At 47.0% G+C, this 19,865-nt stretch overlaps 1 protein-coding gene across 9 annotated transcripts in view; it reads left to right on the top strand.

The window, feature by feature from the left end:
* Nucleotides 1-19,865, top strand: part of Spata13 (spermatogenesis associated 13) — a 310,379-nt gene that overhangs the window by 264,118 nt on the left and 26,396 nt on the right. For 8 of the 9 annotated variants that reach the window (XM_074043734.1, XM_074043736.1, XM_074043731.1 and 5 more), the window contains 5 exons: nucleotides 12,403-12,539; nucleotides 14,169-14,348; nucleotides 14,709-14,894; nucleotides 16,775-16,954; nucleotides 18,266-18,498. In XM_074043734.1, the coding sequence (XP_073899835.1) occupies nucleotides 12,403-12,539; nucleotides 14,169-14,348; nucleotides 14,709-14,894; nucleotides 16,775-16,954; nucleotides 18,266-18,498 (916 nt within the window). The remainder of the gene's footprint in view (nucleotides 1-12,402; nucleotides 12,540-14,168; nucleotides 14,349-14,708; nucleotides 14,895-16,774; nucleotides 16,955-18,265; nucleotides 18,499-19,865) is intronic. The other variant, XM_074043735.1, reaches the window with a different exon arrangement.

Here is a 19,865-nt window from a genome sequence, read left to right as displayed (position 1 = left end):
TAAAGGAGAAACAGTAAGGATCAAGTGTGGACTGTCTTTGATGAGTGGTGGGGTCTGGTTTTGCTACTGATACTATTACTGGCTTTTATTTATATTTCATGAAATTCCTTTCTTTAAGAGGATCTATAAAAGTGTTCCCTGGTAATTTAGGACGAGTAAGATTGAAAGCTGTCAATTGATTTTTGAAAAGTTATCTTTACTGTTTTCAAAAGTGATATTACCCATTGCTCAGTTATTTCATTGTGCCTTATCTCACGCTTTTCAGTATTTTTTAATGAGTATCATCAATAGAACTAGTTCCTACTTTAATATGAAAGAAATGTAATAATCTCATCCTAAGAAGTTATAAATTGTAATCTGCACATTCTTAAAAGGAAGTAAGGGGGGACCCAAAACACTTGACAGAAAGAATTGTCCCTTGCTGCCGTAGGATGCTTTAAAAACAGAGCTTGGCCCTGTGTTTCCTTAAATAGAGGCCAGCAACATGCACTGAAGTGAGGGCGACTGCAATGACAGCTCAGGGCGACCTTGGACCCTCAGTGCTATTGGCTGTTGGTAATTGGTGCTTTATTTCTTGTTTTGATTGGTTTCTGTGTTTGCTGAGACAAGTCAGATATGTGGTAACAGCTTCTGTCTCTAGCAGATTATCAGAACAAAACTGGTGTATATTCTGTTTCACTAGCCAGAATTTAGAAAAAGAGGAAATAGTTGCTCCCCCCCCCCCACCGCCATGTCTACACTGTGAACACATTGGCACCATGCTGGTCACTTAGGTGACAAGGCTCAGCAGTGCCAGTGTTGGACTTGGGAGTGCCTAGCAAGGCCAGGGTGGAGGGAGGGGAAGAGCAGGAGGGTTGGTGCCCCTGTTGTCCCTTGGCCATCCATTGTCCCTGGAGGTCATCCTCCCTCCTCCCACACTCATGCAAAGGTTGGGTTTCGGGGAGCTGCCCAAACCTCTGGCTTTGAGGGCAGAGCTCTCTCCATTTGATAGAAATCTACAGCATGTCAGAGCATTCCATGGAGACTTTTGAGGATGGGGTCCTCCCACCCCTGACAGCACACCCCTGGGGAACTGGGCTGTGCTGCTATCACCAGGGCTCAGCATCTGTGGTTGTGTGGTCATCTGGGCTCTAGAGGGCCAGCAGGCATCTCTGCCCCCAGGAGGGCAGCTCTGTCTTGTCTCTTCCTGGCTTGTGGTTCCTTGATGTAATGCGTCTTGGAGACTTGCAGTACCACATGCCTGTGTGCAGTGAAATGACAGCGGAACAGGATGGCCTAGCTACAGATGATAAGCCAGCTGAAATAAGGAACAAGACAGGAAGAGAGAGTGGGGCCCTTGGGGACACTCCAGCAGAGTCGATGGGAGCTAAGGGAGTCCAGGACTGAGGCAGGTACTGACAGGTTGGCTTTGCAGGTGAGCACACCTGCCCTGAGTCCAGCCCCACAACCTGGGAGCAGTTAACCTTGGTGAGCCACAATTTCCTCCCCAGTAAACAGGTGGTAGTAATCCAGGATGCGGTGCAGCTCAGAGGCGACTGACTCAGGCGTGTACCAGGCACACTAGATGCCTGGGTGGATGCAGTGGGCTGGCGGGGTTCTTGTGAGGTTCAGCCAGCCGGCGAGGCAGCAGCCCAGAGCTGGGAGGAGCAGCTGGACACAGCTGAGCATGAAAGAAAGGATAGATCTAGAAGGGATGACAGATCCTCAGGTGTCAGCAAGGATGGACTGGAGGAGCCAACATCAGAGGCAGAAAACCAAGGAGTGGCAACTGGCCAAAGGTACACCCAGGACCTGTACAGGATGTAAAGAAACCCATGGCCTGAGCCCCAGGTCAGAACAGACAGGGCAAGGGAGTCCATGCCAACTGCCTGGGCTCCTGGCCCAGACCTTCCTGTCCTTACAGGGCCCTCAAGACCCATTCTGCAGATGAGCAGACAGTGACCTAAAGCATGTGACAACTCCAGAGCAAGCTTCAATTTGAAATCAAGGCGAGGAGTATGCCCTGGTAGCTTACTTAATGAAATTTAAAATTTTCCAAACTGTTTGTGGTATAAAAGTGCATTTTGAGGACTTTGATGTAAGGTAAGCTTAGTCATGTTGTAACTTGACTCTGCCATCTCTGGGCAGCCAAAGGCAACACAGCCCCAAGTTGAATGCCAATGTAGTTATGTACATTGGGAAAGTTATTTTTAAGAATCCTTAGGTGTTATGGAAACTTATCAGGGAAGATTAAGATGTCCATTTCTATAAAATAAAACTATACTAGAGTTTAAAAAAAAAAAAGATGTCCATTTCAAAGCCCCCTCCCCTTTTAAAAATCTTTTTGTTGGTCAATATGTTCAAAAGATTCAAATAGATACCAGGCACCAGTGGTTCATGTCTGTAATCCTAGCTACTTGAGAGGCTGAGATTGGGAGGGTTGTGGTTTGAGACCAGCCCAGGCAGTTTCTCAAGACCCCATCTCCAAAATAACTAGAGCAAAGTAATAGAGAGTCTGCTTTGCAAGTGCAAAACCCTGGTCCCACAAAAAAAAGATTCAAGAATACTATTTATGGAGAATGATTTAGATAGAAGTCTAGATCAAACATGATAGTAACTTCTGTGACAATGGCATTTTACATTCTTGAGCACAAGAAGTGTTTCATGCTTTAATTCAACAGCCTGCACTGAGTTATGGCATGTTCCTTGTCCTTGAGAAAGTCCATGGGGCCGAGGCAGGGAGAGAGAGCCGTGTAAATGGCTAATGTACATGTAATGCCTAGAATGCATTGTAAGTAACCAGAATTTCAAAAGAGTTGTGTTCCTGCAACACTGAAGACAGAAGCCATTACTGCCAGCGATCAGGGAATAATAGGGAGGAAAGGTGAAAAGTGGTGGTTCCATCAACAAGGAGTGACAGCTGTCGGACTTTGAAGGATGATTCAGAGTTGGATCTACCTGCTCCAGGTGGAAAGGGAGCAGAGGATTTTTGTCTTTTCTTTTTCATGTACATGTGGTACTGATGCTTGATTCCAGGGCCTACACCTTGAGCCACTCTAGCCCTTTTTTTGTGATGGGTTTTTTCAAGATAGGGTCTTGCAAACTATTTTGCCCGGGCTGGCTTCAAACCACAATCCTCCTATCTCTGCCTCCTGAACAGCTAGGATTATAGGCGTGAGCCACTGGCACCTGGCTGGATTTTCAGTTTTTCATAGGAACAGGACATTGCGTAAAACCAAGTGGCCAAAGCAGAGCTTTCGGGGTGATGAGGACCCATCACCCAGCAGCCTGTGGCTTGCTGCATGGATAGGCAGTGGAGGCACACACCCTGAAACAACTCTGAGCTCGCAGTGTGCTTTAAAAGTGAGGTTAATCGACAGGTCCATTGGTCCAAACTTGCCTAAGCATCAGTATCATCTGAGTGAGCTTTTGCAAACAGATTCTCAGCACCCCTCCTGGTTCGGTGGTCCCGAGCAGAGCAGGATCTTTATTTTTCTAAACATTCTCCAAGTGATTGGCAGCCATGGCCCTGAGTGTCTGGAAACCAATGCAGAGGAGAATATTGGGTACCCTGGCTACTGCGTGGCCTGTTTTGACCTTGCTCATTCCCCCCTGTGTGCATCTCGGTGGCTGAAAGTTCACTCTCTAGGATGAGGGGTTCAGCCCAAGATTCCAGTCCCCAGGCAACAGCCTGTGAAGCCATCCAGGGCTGTGAACACAGCTGCCTGCCCAGGCCACCCATTTCCGCCTTTGAGATGGGAAGCCAGGACGCTTATCTCAACCCTGAGGAAGTCTGGGTGATCACAGGAGCTTTTCTGAAACGGTATGTTTTTACCAGACTATTCTGAGCATGGGAATTTCCCTGAAGCAAGCAAGGGGAAATCCCCACCGAGGAGCCCACTGGCTGGGAATGGGTGCTGCTCATTAGTGAAGTGGTGTGGTGATGGCCTGACCCATGACTGGAAGGGGCTCATGTCTGTGTTAGCATGCAGGCCAAAGCCCACTTATGAACCAGAAGCCTGGCTGCATCAGTCCTCACCTTCCTTTTGTTAACAAATGCTCCACATCCACCCTGCCACCACCCCTCCCTCACACAGCTGGGGTAGGGGCATATTTCTCAGTTGCAGATGAGAAAGCAGAGGCTCAGAGAGGTCTCACCTTTCTTAAGGTGACCTCATCAGGACTCCCACCACACTCTTGTACAGTGCTTGTAAAATCCTGTCACTTACGTGTTCAAAAACCAGCAAATGGGAAAGAAATCCATTGCTTGTCCTGAGAGGAAAGTCCACCAGGCATTTTCTGTGTGTGTGTGAATATTCGGTGCCGTTTGACATTTCCTGTCATCAGAATTCACCTTAAGAACCAAGGGTGGAGGTGATCCTTCGGCAAGTGTAAAATCTTATTTCAGACAGAATCAAAATCTCAGAATCGTCTGCTTTCCTGTGGCACTTGTTTTGTTTTGCTTTGTGACTTCTCTAATTGTATTTACGACAGTCCTATTGGCCTAAAAAGTGGCACATTCTCTGTAGATACCACACTGCTTTCTTCACGTTCTGGAGGCTGTGTGTGGCCAGGGCTAGAAACATGGACTGGGCTTCTCCTCAGACAGCAGCTGCAGCTAGACAGTTGGTCCTTTGTCCAGGAAGGTGACAGACTTGGAGGGCAGAGGAGACTTTTGAGGAAAAACCTCAAGGTGCCAACGTGTAAAAACAGATCTCAGAAAGGATGGAGAAGCCCAAGAGCAGTGCTGAAGAGACTGGGAAGACATCATGTCCAGGAGCAGTGGCTCACAGTGATGATTCAGCAGGAAATGCAGACTTGCTGGATCACACATTCGGATCTGGCTTCACGTGTGGGAGAATGTGCTCCCGTAATGGACTCCAGCCTGAGGTTGGTGCTGACATCAGTATGTGGAGTCTTTAGAAGGCTACTCTTCCTTTCTTGGCCTTAGCAAGAACTTGGAAGGAGAGCACTGTCTGATCTCCTCTTGGTGAGAACTAGCATGCAAACATCTCAAAACCTTAAAACCAGAATGCCCATGTAAACTCCACTCTAAGTTCTAAATATGTAACCAAGTTGGATTTGAAAGCAGAGTCTCAGGTAATTTGCACACCCAAAATAGCCAACAGGGAAAGGAACCCAAAATGTCTATCCACACATAAGCAGATGGGCCGAAGGGAGTCTGTACATGTACATGCAGTGGCATATTATTCAGCCTTAAAAAGAAGAAAATTCTCCCCCAAGCTGCCGCAACATGGGTGGACCGTTATGCTAAGTGAAATAAGCCACAAATACTGAACACCACCACACACATATACTGCCTACAGTCAGCGCACTCATGGGAACAGAAAGTAGAAAGGTAACAGTTGCCAAGGAGCCAGGGCAGCCTTGAAGAGGGAGAGTTAGTGTTTGATGGGTGTAGGGTTTCAGTTCTGCAAGATGAAAAATTTCTAGAGATCTGTCAGACCACTGTATGAATATGCTCACCAGGGCTGAACTATAAACTAAAAAGGGTTAAGATGATAACATTTATTGTACTTTTTTAGCTCAATAGAAAATAGTAAGTTTTACTTACTTATTGAGGTGGAGATAGGAGGTGAGCCTAGGCTACATGAGACCATGTCTCCCCCATCCCCCCCCCCCAAAATCACCCTTATTAGCTTTTTTTTTTTTGGCTAGTGGAGGAATTTGAAACCTATTGCAGCTGGTAGGAAGTGACTGGAGAGGGGTTAGAGAAGCAGGAGCTCAGCTCACTGGGCCTGGGCCACAGGACAAGGTTGCTTACACGGGCGGGTGTGGGCTTTGTCGGCATGCAGAAGGCTTGCACGGGGTTTCCAACTGAACTGCAAGTTGCTGTTTCCACATCAGTTGGCACATACAGGGACTCAGCACAGGAAGACCTTGGAATAGGGCAGGAGAATTTTTTTTCTTTCTTTTCTTTTTTTGATGCAATAGATAACTATGATATAGTTTCTTATAAAATTATGAAACCACTGTTTTAAGTTTATCTTAGAAGTAATGGGGAGAGAGACAAAAGACTTAGCTGGAGAGTTTTCTGGCTAGAGTCTGAGGCTCAGTTAAATAACTTCTGGAAGGGCAGTTTGCCGTTCTGTTGGAAGACACTGAGTGCATTCTCAAGTGTCAGATATTGCTAGGTGCTAGGAATACAAAAACAAAGAGTCTATCCTTGTCCAAATGGAAAACAAAGAGTCTATCCTTGTCCAAATGGAAAGTGCCCTCTTAGAAGAGAGAACAAAGACAGAAGACGTGAGTGTGGAGAATAGCAGAAACTGTGCTCCAGTGTTACAAAAGAACACTACAATCCCTCTCATCTAGGTACTGGCAAACCCCACTTTTAGACGCACTCAGATTATAGGCAGGGAACACAAGGAGTCCTTAGCTTAAAAGGAATGAGTCACAGTTGTAGATAAAGTCAAGTCAGGGTGGAAAGGATTGAAACAGCAAACTGCTTCAGGTCATTGACAGGGCATTGGAAGCAGGAGTAGGAACAGGCCTAGCAAAGGAGCCCAGAATCAGCAACTGTGTGGCTCTCTGCCGGGTGTAGAAGTGCTGAGGTTTTGGTAGTAGGCTGTGTTTAGTATCTATCTGCCAGGAGTGGTTGCCTTATGACTAGTAACACAGTTTCACAGGAGGCAGCCCTACCGAGAGGGACATGTGTGGGGCCTGAGACGCATACATAGCAGGATGTCATTTACTGCCTGTGATTGGGCACCCGCCTACAGTGCCCACCATGCAGCAATACCAGGAGGATGCTGTGAGCTGACACACCTAACATGGCCCAAGCCAGTTCCTGGCACGTCCTAAATGGCAATAAACAAATACCTTGCACTGCTGTACTGTTTTGATTTTACAGAGTGCATTTGAATAACATTTCATTTGAGGTTCTCAGGAAACCAGGAGCAATTACTGTTGGGAATTTGCCGCCAACCCTAAGAGATGGGTTTTGCCATCCACATTCCACAGGTGTAAAAACAGAAAGGAACTTGACCAAGGACTGTCAAATGGTGTGTGGGGGGGTGCGCAATCATTTGAAGTCAGGTCTCCTGATGCCAAATCTCTACCTTAAGTCCATGTGGTACACTGTTATCTCAAGGCAAATGTAGTCATGCAGTGCGTGGCTGTTTCTTCCCTTCGTCCAGGACATACTGGGCATCTGCCTGCCAGGCAGTTGTCTGGTTTGGGAAAGCAATCTGTGATAAACCAGATCAGAATTACTGCCTTTAAGTAACTTAACATCCTAGATGATGAATAAAATATATGAGATGGTGGCAACTACTGTGAAGAGAAATTTGCTGGGAACAAAGATGTTTTAAATGGGATGCTCAGAAGTCTGGCTTGTCAGGTGCGGGGCAACCCGAATGCTTCGAAAGCTGGTGTAGAATGGGAAGGTGGGAGACTCAGTGCGTGTTCAGGATGCCGTTGGGAGTTCGGCTCTCCCCTGTGGCTGGCTTGAGCTTGAGAGTGACACCTTTTTTTTTTTTTTTTTTTTGTGGTACTGAGGTTTGAACTCAGGGTTCTACACGTTGAGCCACTCCACCAGCCCTTTTTTTGTGATGGGTTTTTTCAAGATAGGGTCTTGTGAACTATTTGCCCAGGCTGGCTTGGAACCGCCATCCTCTTGATCTCTGCATCGTGAGTAGCTGGGATTACAGGCCTGAGCTGCCAGTGCCCAGCTAGAGTGATACCTTCTGGCTTGTGAGTGGTGTAACAGTGTGCTAGGGTTGGGCTGTTTGGTGAGAATCCCCTGCCTTCGGTGGGCAGGGTGGGGCTGTGAGTAAGCCACACAGGGTGACCCAGGCTACAGTGGTGGGAGACAGGTAAGAGATGGCCAGGTTCTGGTCACCTTTAGAAGGGAAGGTAGAATCAGGGTTTGCTGGTGAGTAGCACAAGAGATTTGAAAAGCAGAAGACAAGTGAGCCTGGAGTACATAAAACACATACTGTGCTCCCATTTTGTAGATGAGAAGACTAAGATTGAAAGCAGTTAAGTGGCTTGCTCCAAGGTAATTTAGCTAGAAAGGTAGTGAAGCTAGGACATTTACCCAGGTATTTTCTTAATTCTCGTTTTATTTGTAATTGACCTATAATAACCATACATGTCTTTGGGTTGTATTGTGATACATACATGCATTCATCCTGTGATGACCAACTCAGGACAGTTAGTGAGCTGCATTTTCACACTGCATGTCTCCATGTCTTCCACCCTTGATCTCTGCCCCACCCTACTGGGCTGTGGGGAGACTGAGTCAGCTGACCTGTGCTGTGCTCTGAGCATGCTCATCCATGATGTTGAAATGTCACTGCAGACGTCTGTCTTGTGACCCACCTAGTTTCTTACAAGCCCAGATAATTCAGTCTCTTTCTCTAGGGCTCCATTCTGGTACAATACTTTCTCCAGTGGATTCTCCTTTTCCTTAGACTTGTGTAAGTTACAGGTTGTACATGATCACTACTGGCTTTTCTTTTAACTGATTTTCCCTGTGACAGGCAGGGGAGGTGACAGTGTTCTCTCTGGCAGACATTATTCAGTGGTCTTTGAGGGAGGCAGCGGTCATTTTCTGACTTTGCTTTGACTGGGAGGCCCAAAATACCTTTACTTTTTTTTCCATTCCACCATGGCTGAAATGTGATAAGGAGAAATGCTGGTGGTGCCAGGCAGTGCCAGACTGTTGCTGGCTGAAATCCGGAGATTCCTGCGGTGTCAGGCCCCTCGGCCCCTCACAGACTAAGGGTGTGTGTAGTGTATCCTGCTCATGTAGGAGCATCTCTCTCTCTCTCTCTCTCTCTCTCTCACACACACACACACACACACACAGCAGAGCTGGTTTTCTACTGCCTATCTGCTATCTGCCCTCACTTCCATGAGGCTGTCCTCTGCCCTCTCAACCCTGGTGCCCTTGGTTAACGAGGAAGCTCTGGAGAGCTTTCCTTTGCACTGTGGCTTTTGGCTCAGGTCCAGGAGTCCCCCCACCCCCTGCAACCCTCTGAGGCAGCTCACGTTCACAGCTCTTCCTCCTCCTGCCCAGGCCCAGCCTTCCCTGAGGAGAACCGCGGTAGAAACAGGACGCTGGAGTTGAGGTGAAAGGGTTGCAGGCAGAGTCCAGAGCCCCACCTGGGTCCCCACAGAAGCTCAAGTGCAACTGTGTCCTCATCAGTTCATCCAGGGTTTGCTGACTTCTTGATGTTCGAAGTACCTTGTAGGTGGTTATACAGGTGGGCACAGCTGGCTCACTCAGGACTCACAGGAGGGCTCTGGGAAAGAGGAGACTGCAGCTCTGCTGTGGGGGTCTAGGTGGCAGGGCACCCCAGCATCAGGGAAAGTGGTTGAAAAGCATGAGCCTGTCACCAGACTGGCCGCGTGGAGCACCCCCTGACAGATGCTTTCCAGAGCTCAGGAGACTGAAAGGAGGGCTGAGATGAGGCTAGCCAAGTGGCCACCACTGCCTGCTCTGTCTTCTGCTACTATCTTGAATACATGCTAGCTGTGCTTGGTGAGGAAAACCTAAGGACCCACTGCAGGAAATGCAGCCCATAGGCTGGTTTTCAGTGTGTATGACCCCCCCATGGTCACAAATCTTTTTCTGTGTTTTAGTAAAGACTATTAGCAAAATCTGTTGATCTCTACAACATCATGGCTGCAGTGATGAGGGAAGGTGAGAGTCAGGATAGGCAGAGCGCTAGAGGTGTCTCTGGGGTGGGTTGGGCTGGGCGTGTCTGGAGCTCCTAGACAGTGAGTCCCATTGAGTTAAGCTGGGAATAGAAAGCACATCTTGGGTTTATCAGAATATAAAATATCTTTTTTAGCTGGGAGCAGTGGCTCACTCCTGTAATCCTAGCTACTCAGGAGGCAGAGATCAGGAGACTCATGGTTCAAAGCCAGACCAGGCAAATGGTTCACCAGACCCTATCTTGAAAAAACTTCACAAAAAAGGGTTGATGGAGTGGCTCAAGGCGAAAGACCCTGAGTTCAAGCCCCAATACCACACACACACAAAAAAAAAAAACTTAAAAAAAAAAGTTCTCAAGTGTAGAAAGAGGACCTGTCCACAGAGGGTACAGTTGGTAGAAACAGATTGCCAGACTTTGAAAGAGGCAAGGGCAGGCAGATTGCTGTGCCCCGGAGATCCCCATCTCATGCTGCCTCCTCCCACCACTCTGCTGCTTCTCTGATGGCCTTTTGTCCATCCACCTAGGAGTCTGGATGTTCTGAAACTTCAACGTCATCCTCTCTGTTGCTCCCTGCAAAAGCACAATGTCTGTGGACTTCAGTTCTCATTGCTGTTTCTTGGGGCAGCACCTCCGTGCGACTCACTCCAACAGCCACTTGTTCTCTCTGTCTCCAGCCCCTTCACACTTGATGCCACCACCACAATAACTCTCTTACGCAGTCTCAACTATGCATCAACAATGCTGGAGCTCCACACATTGTCACCTATTTCTTCAAAAACACAGGAGTCCCTGAAGCTTTGTTCCAGTTTCATGCCCATGGAGGAGCAGGGCTGGAATGTGGCCTGTAGTCCAACACCTCTTTTCTTTCTGCAGCATCTGGGGACCTCCATTCAAAACCCTGACAGAAGCGGGTGTGCACCTGTCATCTCAGCATTCCGGACACAAGTCCCGGCCAGCCTGGGCTATGTAGTGAGAACTTGTCTCAAAAACAAAGAAAACCTAAACCCTAAAAGAGCACACATGGCTTGCAGTGTCCCTCGGGGGCCCTGGTTTTCCCAGTCTCTGATTTTGTTCAGTAGCCCCCCCCCCTTACCACAGGTCCTGAAACCAGAGGTGATACCAAACCCTAGATATGCTGTTTTTTCCTATTTATACGCACCTGTGATAAAGTTAAACTAGGAATAGGAAGAGATTAACAATAGTAAACTAATAATAAAACAAGAGTGGTAATATGTGTTCTGATAAGTGTTCCTTAACACTTATGAATTGTTTATTTCTTGAATTTTTCACATATTATTTTCAGACCATGGTTGACCTTTGGTAATGGAACCCCTGGAAAGTGTAATCACAGGTGAGGGACACTTGGGTACTAGAGTCAGTGGCCTGGGCTTCACATTCTGCCACCTTCTGCTTGCAGTCAAGGGCCATCTTGGTGTTGAGGAGAGAGACCTACCCTTCCCTGAAACCTTTCGCTGTGCCCTCCACAGCGTTGCCTTTCTCTTTAAGATCTGCTCGCACTTCACTTTAGTCACCAGCACTGGCCTTCGTTACCTCCAACTGCAGTCTCCACTCTGGCTCACCAGAGTACGGCCCCTGCTGCCCCTTGAGGACAGATGGACTTAGTTTTGGGTCCCCCAGCACCTGCAGACTTTCCCCTGGAGAAAATAATGATGGAGCTATCACTGAGCTTCTATGGGAGCACTGAGCCAACATGTCTCATCCAGAGGCGGATGCTGTGTCCTATGCACATAAATACCACAGTTGTCAAAACACAGTGCTGCGCCCGCCCTCAAAGGTCTTTCTCTTCCCAGGTGAAGAGTCCTATAATTGTAATTCTGGTACTGACAGCTGCAGTCCTTTCCAATGTGGACAGATCTTAAGAATGACTGTCCCTTAGCATACCAGTAGGACCTTTCGGCTTCAGAAGTATGATTGCCTTGCAATGGAAGCAGACTACTTTTTAAAAATGATTAAAATGTTTGTATTCTCTACTTCCTCTAGCATATCGGTATGTTGCTTAGAAACATTGTTATCTAGTTTTCCTGTCTGCTGTGGAGCAAGAGTTTCCCACTAAGTCACAAATAATTCACTTGGCTCACAAAGCAACACTGTTGGCTGTACTCTGGAGTGTCCTACTTCTCACGTTCTGTAATCCTTAACTCCAGCTCCTGTGAATATTCACTGCTACCTATGGATTAATATGTCACTAGAAATTTTCTAACAACCTCTCGTTCTGGGTAAGATAAAACTGATTATTTTCCTGGAGAATATGCTGCCAAAGGTCATTCATTTTGTCATTAAAAAAATTTGTTAGCTGTGTCTTTTTTTTTTGTTTGGACTGGGATTTGAACTTAGGGCTTCTAGCTTGCAAAGCAGGTATTCAAACACTTGAGGCACACCTCCAGTCTATCTTGGTTTTGGTTATTTTGGAGACAGGGTCTCATGAGCTATTTTCCCAGGCTGGTCTTGAAACTCAGTCCTCCCAATCTCAGCCTCCCAAGTAACTAGGACTACAGACATGAGCTACTGGTAGTGCCTGCCACCTATGTCTATTATGTATTTACTTATTTAGTTAGGTTTTTTTGTTTGTTTATTTTTGAGATAGGGTCTGTCTGTGTAGTCCAGGCTGACCTGCAACTCTCAGTCTCCTGCTTCTGCCTCCCAGGTGCCAGGTTGATAAGCCACACCTGGCTAGATGTGTCTTTTAAAACATTCCCTGTCTTTTTTATTTCAGTTTCTTCAGATGGAGGGACTGAGTCCTCTGCCTTAGTTGATGACAACGGTAGTGAGGAGGACTTCAGCTATGAGGACCTCTGCCAGGCCAACCCTCGGTATCTGCAGCCAGGAGGGGAGCAGCTGGCCATCAACGAGGTACTGGAATTCCACATGACAAATATCAGACCCTTGGTCTCCAAGGTGCAGAACAACCTTGGGCTTTGATATTGAGCTCTGATTAGAACAGTGCTGTGGGTGAGGAAAATGTCTATAATTAAGCTCCACAGATAACAGATGCTCATTCCTGTATGTACTCAGGGGTTGATAAGCAGTTGGGCTTGCTTTCCTACCTGTTCTCCCTTTCATCATGCAGTTCTCACTACTGATCAAGAGGTGAGCATTAACCTTTGTGAACCACGTTTTCATTAAAGCCTGGAGATGAAGAGGTGGGACAATTTGCAAATGCAGAGCTGGAATTAACCCTGTATTTCTCACTCTCGATCTGGTGGATCTTTTCTACCCCACTGCAGCATTGCCCCTTTTTAGAGAAATCTTTGCAGAAGGCACCTCCAGCTTTTGGTGCTCTTGAGCACAGTGTGTGGAACATGACTGCAGCAAGTCCACATTCCCCCCGACCCCAAAATCATCAGGCATCACTGTGTAACCCGACACAGGCTGAGCAGCCCTAACTGGAAAATCCAAAGTCTCTGAAATCTGCACACCCCCTGCTCCTGCCCCTATGAGCAGACGAGCTATGCCTGTTCTTCACTTTTTCAGTAACTATTAAATGCCCCAAGGTCATGTGTGTGTTCTCTTAACTGCAGTACTATACAGCTAGACACAAGGCTTACACCAACTGGAAATAAAGCATGAGTAACTGGTGTGCTGTGGGCAAAGGTGGGAGGGGCTTCCAGTAAGTGCCCCACGTCAGGAAGCTTGCCAGGACACCTGGTTTGGCTGCTCCAGTTTTGGAGCCAATGAGCCAGGTATTCAAATTCGTTAGATAACTCGCCCATGGCTAAGTGAGCTACTTACACAGATGGGGTGGATTTACAGTGATTTATCCTAGGCTGTTTTGACTTTAGCATGAAGTGAGGGTAGCCTGCATGCCCTCCTTGGAGACAGTACTTCACATTTTGAGTTTTGATCTTTCCTTGGGCTAGCATAAAAACCACCGGTCTATTTTCACCTTCAGTACAGTATTTAGTAAATTGCACGAGATACTCAACCCTTTATTGTAAATAGGCTTTGTGTTAGGGCGTTTTGTCCAACTGTAGGTTAATTGGGCTGTCTAGGCATGTTTATGGGATCTATGGGAAGTTAGGTACATTAAATGCATTTTCAATTTACAGTGGTTATCAGGCTGTAATCCCATTGTAAACTGAGGAGCATCTATACATCTTTTTTTCTTTTTTTGGTTGTTTGAGACAGAGTCTCACTATGTAGCCCAGGTTGTACTGAAACTTGCAATCCCCCTGCCCCAGCCCCCCAAGGGCTGGGATTACAGGTGCCACCACTACACCTGAGCATCTGTACGTCTTTCTGAAGTAGATCTGGGTTTTCCTTTAAGAGCAGGTCAGAAACTCCCACCTGGTACTCATTTCTCCTGTATGTTTTCTTCTATTAATTTTGTATAACCAATCAAGCTGGATGCCCCCAGGGTATCCACACAAAGACTAGGAGGTGTCAGTGTTAACCCTGAGAAAGTCCCTATTGCTGCTCTTTGCCATCCTGCTCACTGTGCTCTGTGTTCTGTGCTAAGCACGCCTGCCTGTCTTTCCCCAGCTGATCAGCGATGGCAGTGTAGTCTGTGCAGAAGCGCTGTGGGACCATGTGACCATGGATGACCAGGAACTGGGCTTCAAGGCTGGGGATGTCATCCAGGTCTTGGAAGCCTCTAACAAGGACTGGTGGTGGGGTCGGAACGAGGATAAGGAGGCCTGGTTCCCTGCCAGTTTCGTCAGAGTAAGTGTGGCCTGGGTGCCTTTTCAGGGGTTTCCATGGGTGTCTCAAATTGGCCCAGGCAGAGCTCACTCTTCACTTACATTCAGATCTTTTGCAATTGTTTTTAATCATGCACTCAAGTCAGACCTGTTAAGTATTAGGTTGGTCAGAGTAAATTGTAATGAAGCAAATGAGTCCTGGCATTGCTGCTGGTTCTTGGGCCTGGGACAGCTCTGTTGCTCTGCTAAGTACATGAAGACTTAACTAGGGCCAGGCTCCCTCATACCTGGTCACAGTGAAGTGAAATCAGGGAGAACTCTGTCTTGCTTCTGTGCCACTGCCCCTTCCCCACGTCACCTGCCATCTGTGTGTGGATTGCAGCTCCGAGTCAACCAGGAAGAGCTGCCAGAGAATTCTAGCAGCCCCCTTGGTGAGGAGCAGGAGGAGGATACTGGCAAGTCCCGCCACAAGCACCCTGAGAGCAAGCAGCAGATGCGCACCAATGTCATCCAGGAGATCATGAGCACCGAGCGGGTATATATCAAGCACCTCAAGGACATCTGTGAGGTGAGCAGACGCCAGGCCCGCTGCCTAACGTGCCTTGTGGGGTCCTCCGCCCTCCCCAGCCCTTACACTGCACGCCTTGCTGCACTCCCCCTTCCTCCCTCCACTTGTCCACTCGGGCCTGTGCACACCGTTCCGCACCGTCCACTGCATGCTGAGCTATCTGGCCGTGGCTGTGTGGTGACTGCTGTAGCCACTCCTCCTTTAGGGTCCCAAGAAACTTTCTCCCACCTGAGGTTATCCCAGTGCAGGCCTATAGAAGCCAATGCTCCTCAAGTGACTTCCCCTAAACTTTACACTCCTTCAGCATCTGATGCCTGACTCCCAGATGAGATTCTGAGTCATTTTTATAAAAAGCTTTTATCAGGTGACATTCAAGGATATAGTCATGATATTCTCCTAGGCTATAAGTTTTATAGTCTTTCTGTGGTGCTGGGGTTTGAACTCAGGGCTTTGTGCTTGCTACTGCATGAGTCATGCCCCTAGTCCTTTTGCTTTAGTTTTGTTTCCTACAGAGTCTGCACTTTCCCCAGGGCTGACCTCAGAGTCCTCCCCTCCCATTTATGTCTCTCATGTAGCTGTGATTACAGGTATGGGTCACCACAAAGGCCCCTTATTTTGTAGCCTTTTCCTGTTTTCAGACAATCAACCATTAGTAGTAGGTATGAGTCTAGAAGACTGTTTTTGCCCATGCAACTTTTCAGTTTTATGGATCTTTGTTGTCTGAGTGTCACAGTGAACCGTTGTTCTCTTGGCTCAGTCAGCCCAGCTGTCTAGTTGTGACTGCTGATGTCTGCACTAGCCATTTAACTGTGGCTGTTCAGCACTGGAGACAAGCTAAAGTCAGGACTGCCTGTCCTGTAATTGGACTGACCAGGCAGTCATAAATGAGAAATGTGTGGTGAAAGGGTGATGTTTGGGAAAGAGTAACCAACACTAATTGTTGGGCATTGCCCATATGCCATCGTATACCTGGCTTAACTCAGCTGTGACAACATCCTCACTGGGCAGTCTTTTTTTTTTTAAATACATTTTTTAATAGGATATATTTGTTATGGGGAGGGAGGAAACTCATAGTGACATAGGCCAGCCTTGTTACCTGCCTGCTGCCTATAGGGAACCTAAGGCCCAGAAGTTAAGTGCTGGGTTAGGATTTAAAGCCAGGTACTGTCCAGAACCTGTACTCTAAACTACTATAGTCTGTTATTTTTCTATTACAGTTCATACCAAAAGTCAGTGGTATATATTTTATTAAGTAGTCAGTTTATTCCATTTAAATATGTGGTGCCATTTTGGAAGTAACTATTAGAACTGTGGATAGCCTTTTCTTCCTGTCCCACTAACTTCACCAAGCCCTAGTGTGACCGTGCTACTGCTCATAGAGAATTAGCCAGTGCTCTTAATTAGCTCAGACCTCTAATTAAATCTGTAGACTTACACTATGTGGAGTCCTTGGGGTGGTGTTCTTGGCTGTTTGCCATGATTGGCAGTGGGCAGAACTGCATTCACTGTTCAGCAAGCAGTGACATTCTGTGTTTGACAGGCCTTCTGGGCTGGGAAATGGAATTAGGGATGGGAGAATGGCTATCTGAAGAGTTTAGAAAAAGTGTGACAAGCTATGGTATTTGAAATGCTGGAATTTGAAACTTGTTTATGGAAACTTTTAGCTTAGTTTTATTTTTAAGATATTTATGGCAGATTATAGCTAAGGAAGTGTGATGGTCTCATCGGGAACCCAGAGAGGTAAAAATAATTCTCTGTAATTAAAATTCAGTTCAAAACCAAAAACCAACCAATCAAAAAAACCAAAAAAAAAATATCCCTGTGTTATTCAAATAAATAACTTCTGTATAAATACAAAGGTTTGTTTTTGTGTTTTGCAGGGCTACATTCGACAGTGTCGCAAGCACACGACAATGTTCACTGTTGCGCAGCTCGCCACTATTTTTGGAAACATTGAAGATATTTACAAATTCCAAAGAAAGTTCCTGAAAGACCTTGAGAAACGGTACAACAAAGAGGAGCCTCACTTAAGTGAAATAGGATCCTGCTTTCTTCAACATGTATGTCAGCACTTCTTCTTTATCAGTAACATCTGGTTAAAGAATGAGGCTGAAATGTCCCCACTAAAAATGGGCTCCTGTACTGCCTTAAGCAGATAGGACTATCTTCTTTCTCTGTTTTACAGATGAGGAAACTAAGGCCCAAGTCACACACTCAGGGGTAGCAGGAGTGTGCCAGTAACTACCTCAGAGTGTTGCTGTGACAGTGACGGGGCTGTAAAGCCCTGGTGACTGTTACTATTTAATACTAAAAGATTTTGGAGGAGGAAGATTTTATTTCTAGACACAATACTTAGCGATCAATCACAGTAATAATAAGAATGAGAGCAGAACTCCCCTACTTCCCAAATGCTTAGACCAGTGGGTTTCTAGGGGCAGCAGGGCTAAAGCTGGTCCTGGGGGATAGGAGGGCCTGAAATCACTGAGCATGGTGTTTGGGTGGGAATGCAGGGGAAGGATAAAACCCTGGGTGGGAGGCTGTAGATCCACATGGGCAGGCAGTGGGTTACTTTGGGGAAAGAGCTAGAGAGGCCACTGAGGAGGGTGCTGTGCTTGGCCCAGCGAGGTGATAGCATGAGAGATGAGGGAGATGAGATTTGTTGAACTGGGCATTTTTGAAGAAAGTCTAAGAACACTGGTTGTAGGCAACAAATAAAGAACAGCAATCAAAACTGCCCGAGCGGTTTCAGGTCTCAGAGGATGAACATATGGGTTAGGAAAATGTGTTTTCTGGGGAAACAGAGGCTTGGTTTTACACATGCTGCATTTGAGTACACACAGGCCTATGGGGTCAAGCCAGGCAGGGCAGGAGGGAAGGGCAGCTCTGGAGAGGGGTGGACACCGGTGAGGGGGTGGCCCAGAAGATGGGGGTGGGGGAAGGCCACGGTCAGGAATGTGGAGCAATGCCCAGGGACAGGGCCTTTTCTGAAAGCTAGTGCCCACACAGCCTTGGGATGGGGGCGGGGGTAGGGAGATGGGCAGCAGCGTGGCACTGCCTTGAAATGAGAAGTCTGGGAGAAACAAGTGGGCCTTTCCGCTTGTTGGGAGTGACAGGTGGAGAGTTAGAGGAGACTTGTTGGGAGAATGGGGACTTTGTGTGGTACTTCCTGGCCAGGATTTGTTAGTGAAAGAAGAAAAGAGAAACAGGCTGGAGATCTGAGCCTCAGATAGGCGTCCTCCCCATCTCTGCTGCAGACCAGACCCTACCCTGACAGAACCAGGTGGCCATCCTCAGGGTCATGCCCTGTCCAGGAGTGTCCCCTCGGCCAGTCCCAAGCCCCCACACTCTGATGAGGCTGCTTTTCCTTCCAGCAAGAGGGCTTTGCCATCTACTCCGAGTACTGCAACAACCACCCTGGCGCCTGTGTGGAGCTGTCCGAGCTCATGAAGCAGGGCAAGTACAGGCACTTCTTTGAGGCCTGCCGCCTGCTGCAACAAATGATTGACATTGCCCTGGACGGCTTCCTCCTCACGCCCGTGCAGAAGATCTGCAAGTACCCCCTGCAGCTGGCCGAGCTGCTCAAGTACACCACTCAGGAACACAGGTGAGGACACTTGGTCCCAGGGGGCCAGAAACCAGTGCTTCTGGAGGGGTAGGCATGGGTGGGTGGAGTGTCATCAGCCGCTGACATGGAGCATTGACTAGGCTCTAGAGGGCAATCTGCAAAGATGTGAACTTGGTATAGCTCTTACAGAGTCACAAGTACACTGGGGTCTTATGGTCATTATCCGTATAGATATTCCTTTGTGGTTATTCAGTGGTTAATTAAACACTTTCTAGAAGAAATAGTGGTGTTTGACTACAGCGGCCCACCCTTTACCTGAGGAGGATACTTTCCAAGACTCCCGGCAGGTGTCTGACACATCAGGTCGTACTTATATGCTATATGTGCTATGTTTTTCCTTTGTTTTTCTCTTGGCAGTACTTGGGTTTGAGCTCAGGGCCTCACACTTGCTAGGCAGGTGTACTTGCCTGCCCCCAGCCCTTTGTGCTTCAGTTATTTTTTGAATAGGGTCTCTCAATTTTTCTAGAACATGATCCTCCTATTTGCATCTCCCACATAGCTAGGATGACTGACAGACATGAGCCACCATGCCCAGCTTTTTGGTTGAGGTGGAGTCTCACTAACATTTTGACTGTGCTGGCCTTGAACCTTGATCCTCCTAATCTCTGCCTCTGAGTAGCTGGGATTACAGGCGTGACCCATCTTCCCCAGCCTTCTTTTTAAATTAGAGTACGTTAATTGTACATTAATAAGGAGCTTTATTATGAAGTTTCCATCCATGCATGCAATATACTTTGACCATATCATTTCTCCATTGCTCTCTCTTGTCCCTCTCCCCCTTTTCCTCTTCCCTTCCACCTTTCTAGCCATCCCCACGCTATTTTTATAGCCTTGTTTTTGTTTTTGTTGGGGGTTTTGTTGTTCCCCCCAACTCCAGCTTCCCGAAATGAGAGAAAATATGTGATACTTGTATTTGTGGAACTAGCTTATTTCACTTAACATGATGATCTCCAGGTCCATCTGTTTTCCAACAAGCAACATAATTGCCCTCTTCTTAATGGTTGAATGAGACTCCCTTATGTATATACCACATTTTCTTTATCCATTCATTCAGTGGGCACCTAGGCAGACTCCATAACTTCTCTGCTGTGTGTGCTGCCATGATGCAGCTGTCTCTGTAGTGGGCTGAATGATTCTTTTGGTTCTACACCCAGAAGTAGGATGACTAGATCATATGGAAATTCTGTTTTTAATTTTTTGAGGAGCCACCATTACTGATTTCCATGGTGGCTGGGCTAATTTACATTCATACCAGCAATAAATAACAGTTCCCAGTGTTTAATTTTTTGAGTTATTTATATGTCCTACAAAGTCATCTTTTTTTTCTTCATTTATTCATATGTGCA

This window comes from Castor canadensis, chromosome 10 (assembly GCF_047511655.1).
Source record: "Castor canadensis chromosome 10, mCasCan1.hap1v2, whole genome shotgun sequence".
Taxonomy (NCBI): Eukaryota; Metazoa; Chordata; class Mammalia; order Rodentia; family Castoridae; genus Castor; species Castor canadensis.
Note: the sequence above shows the minus strand (reverse complement) of the source record. Positions and strands in the feature narration are given on the sequence as shown.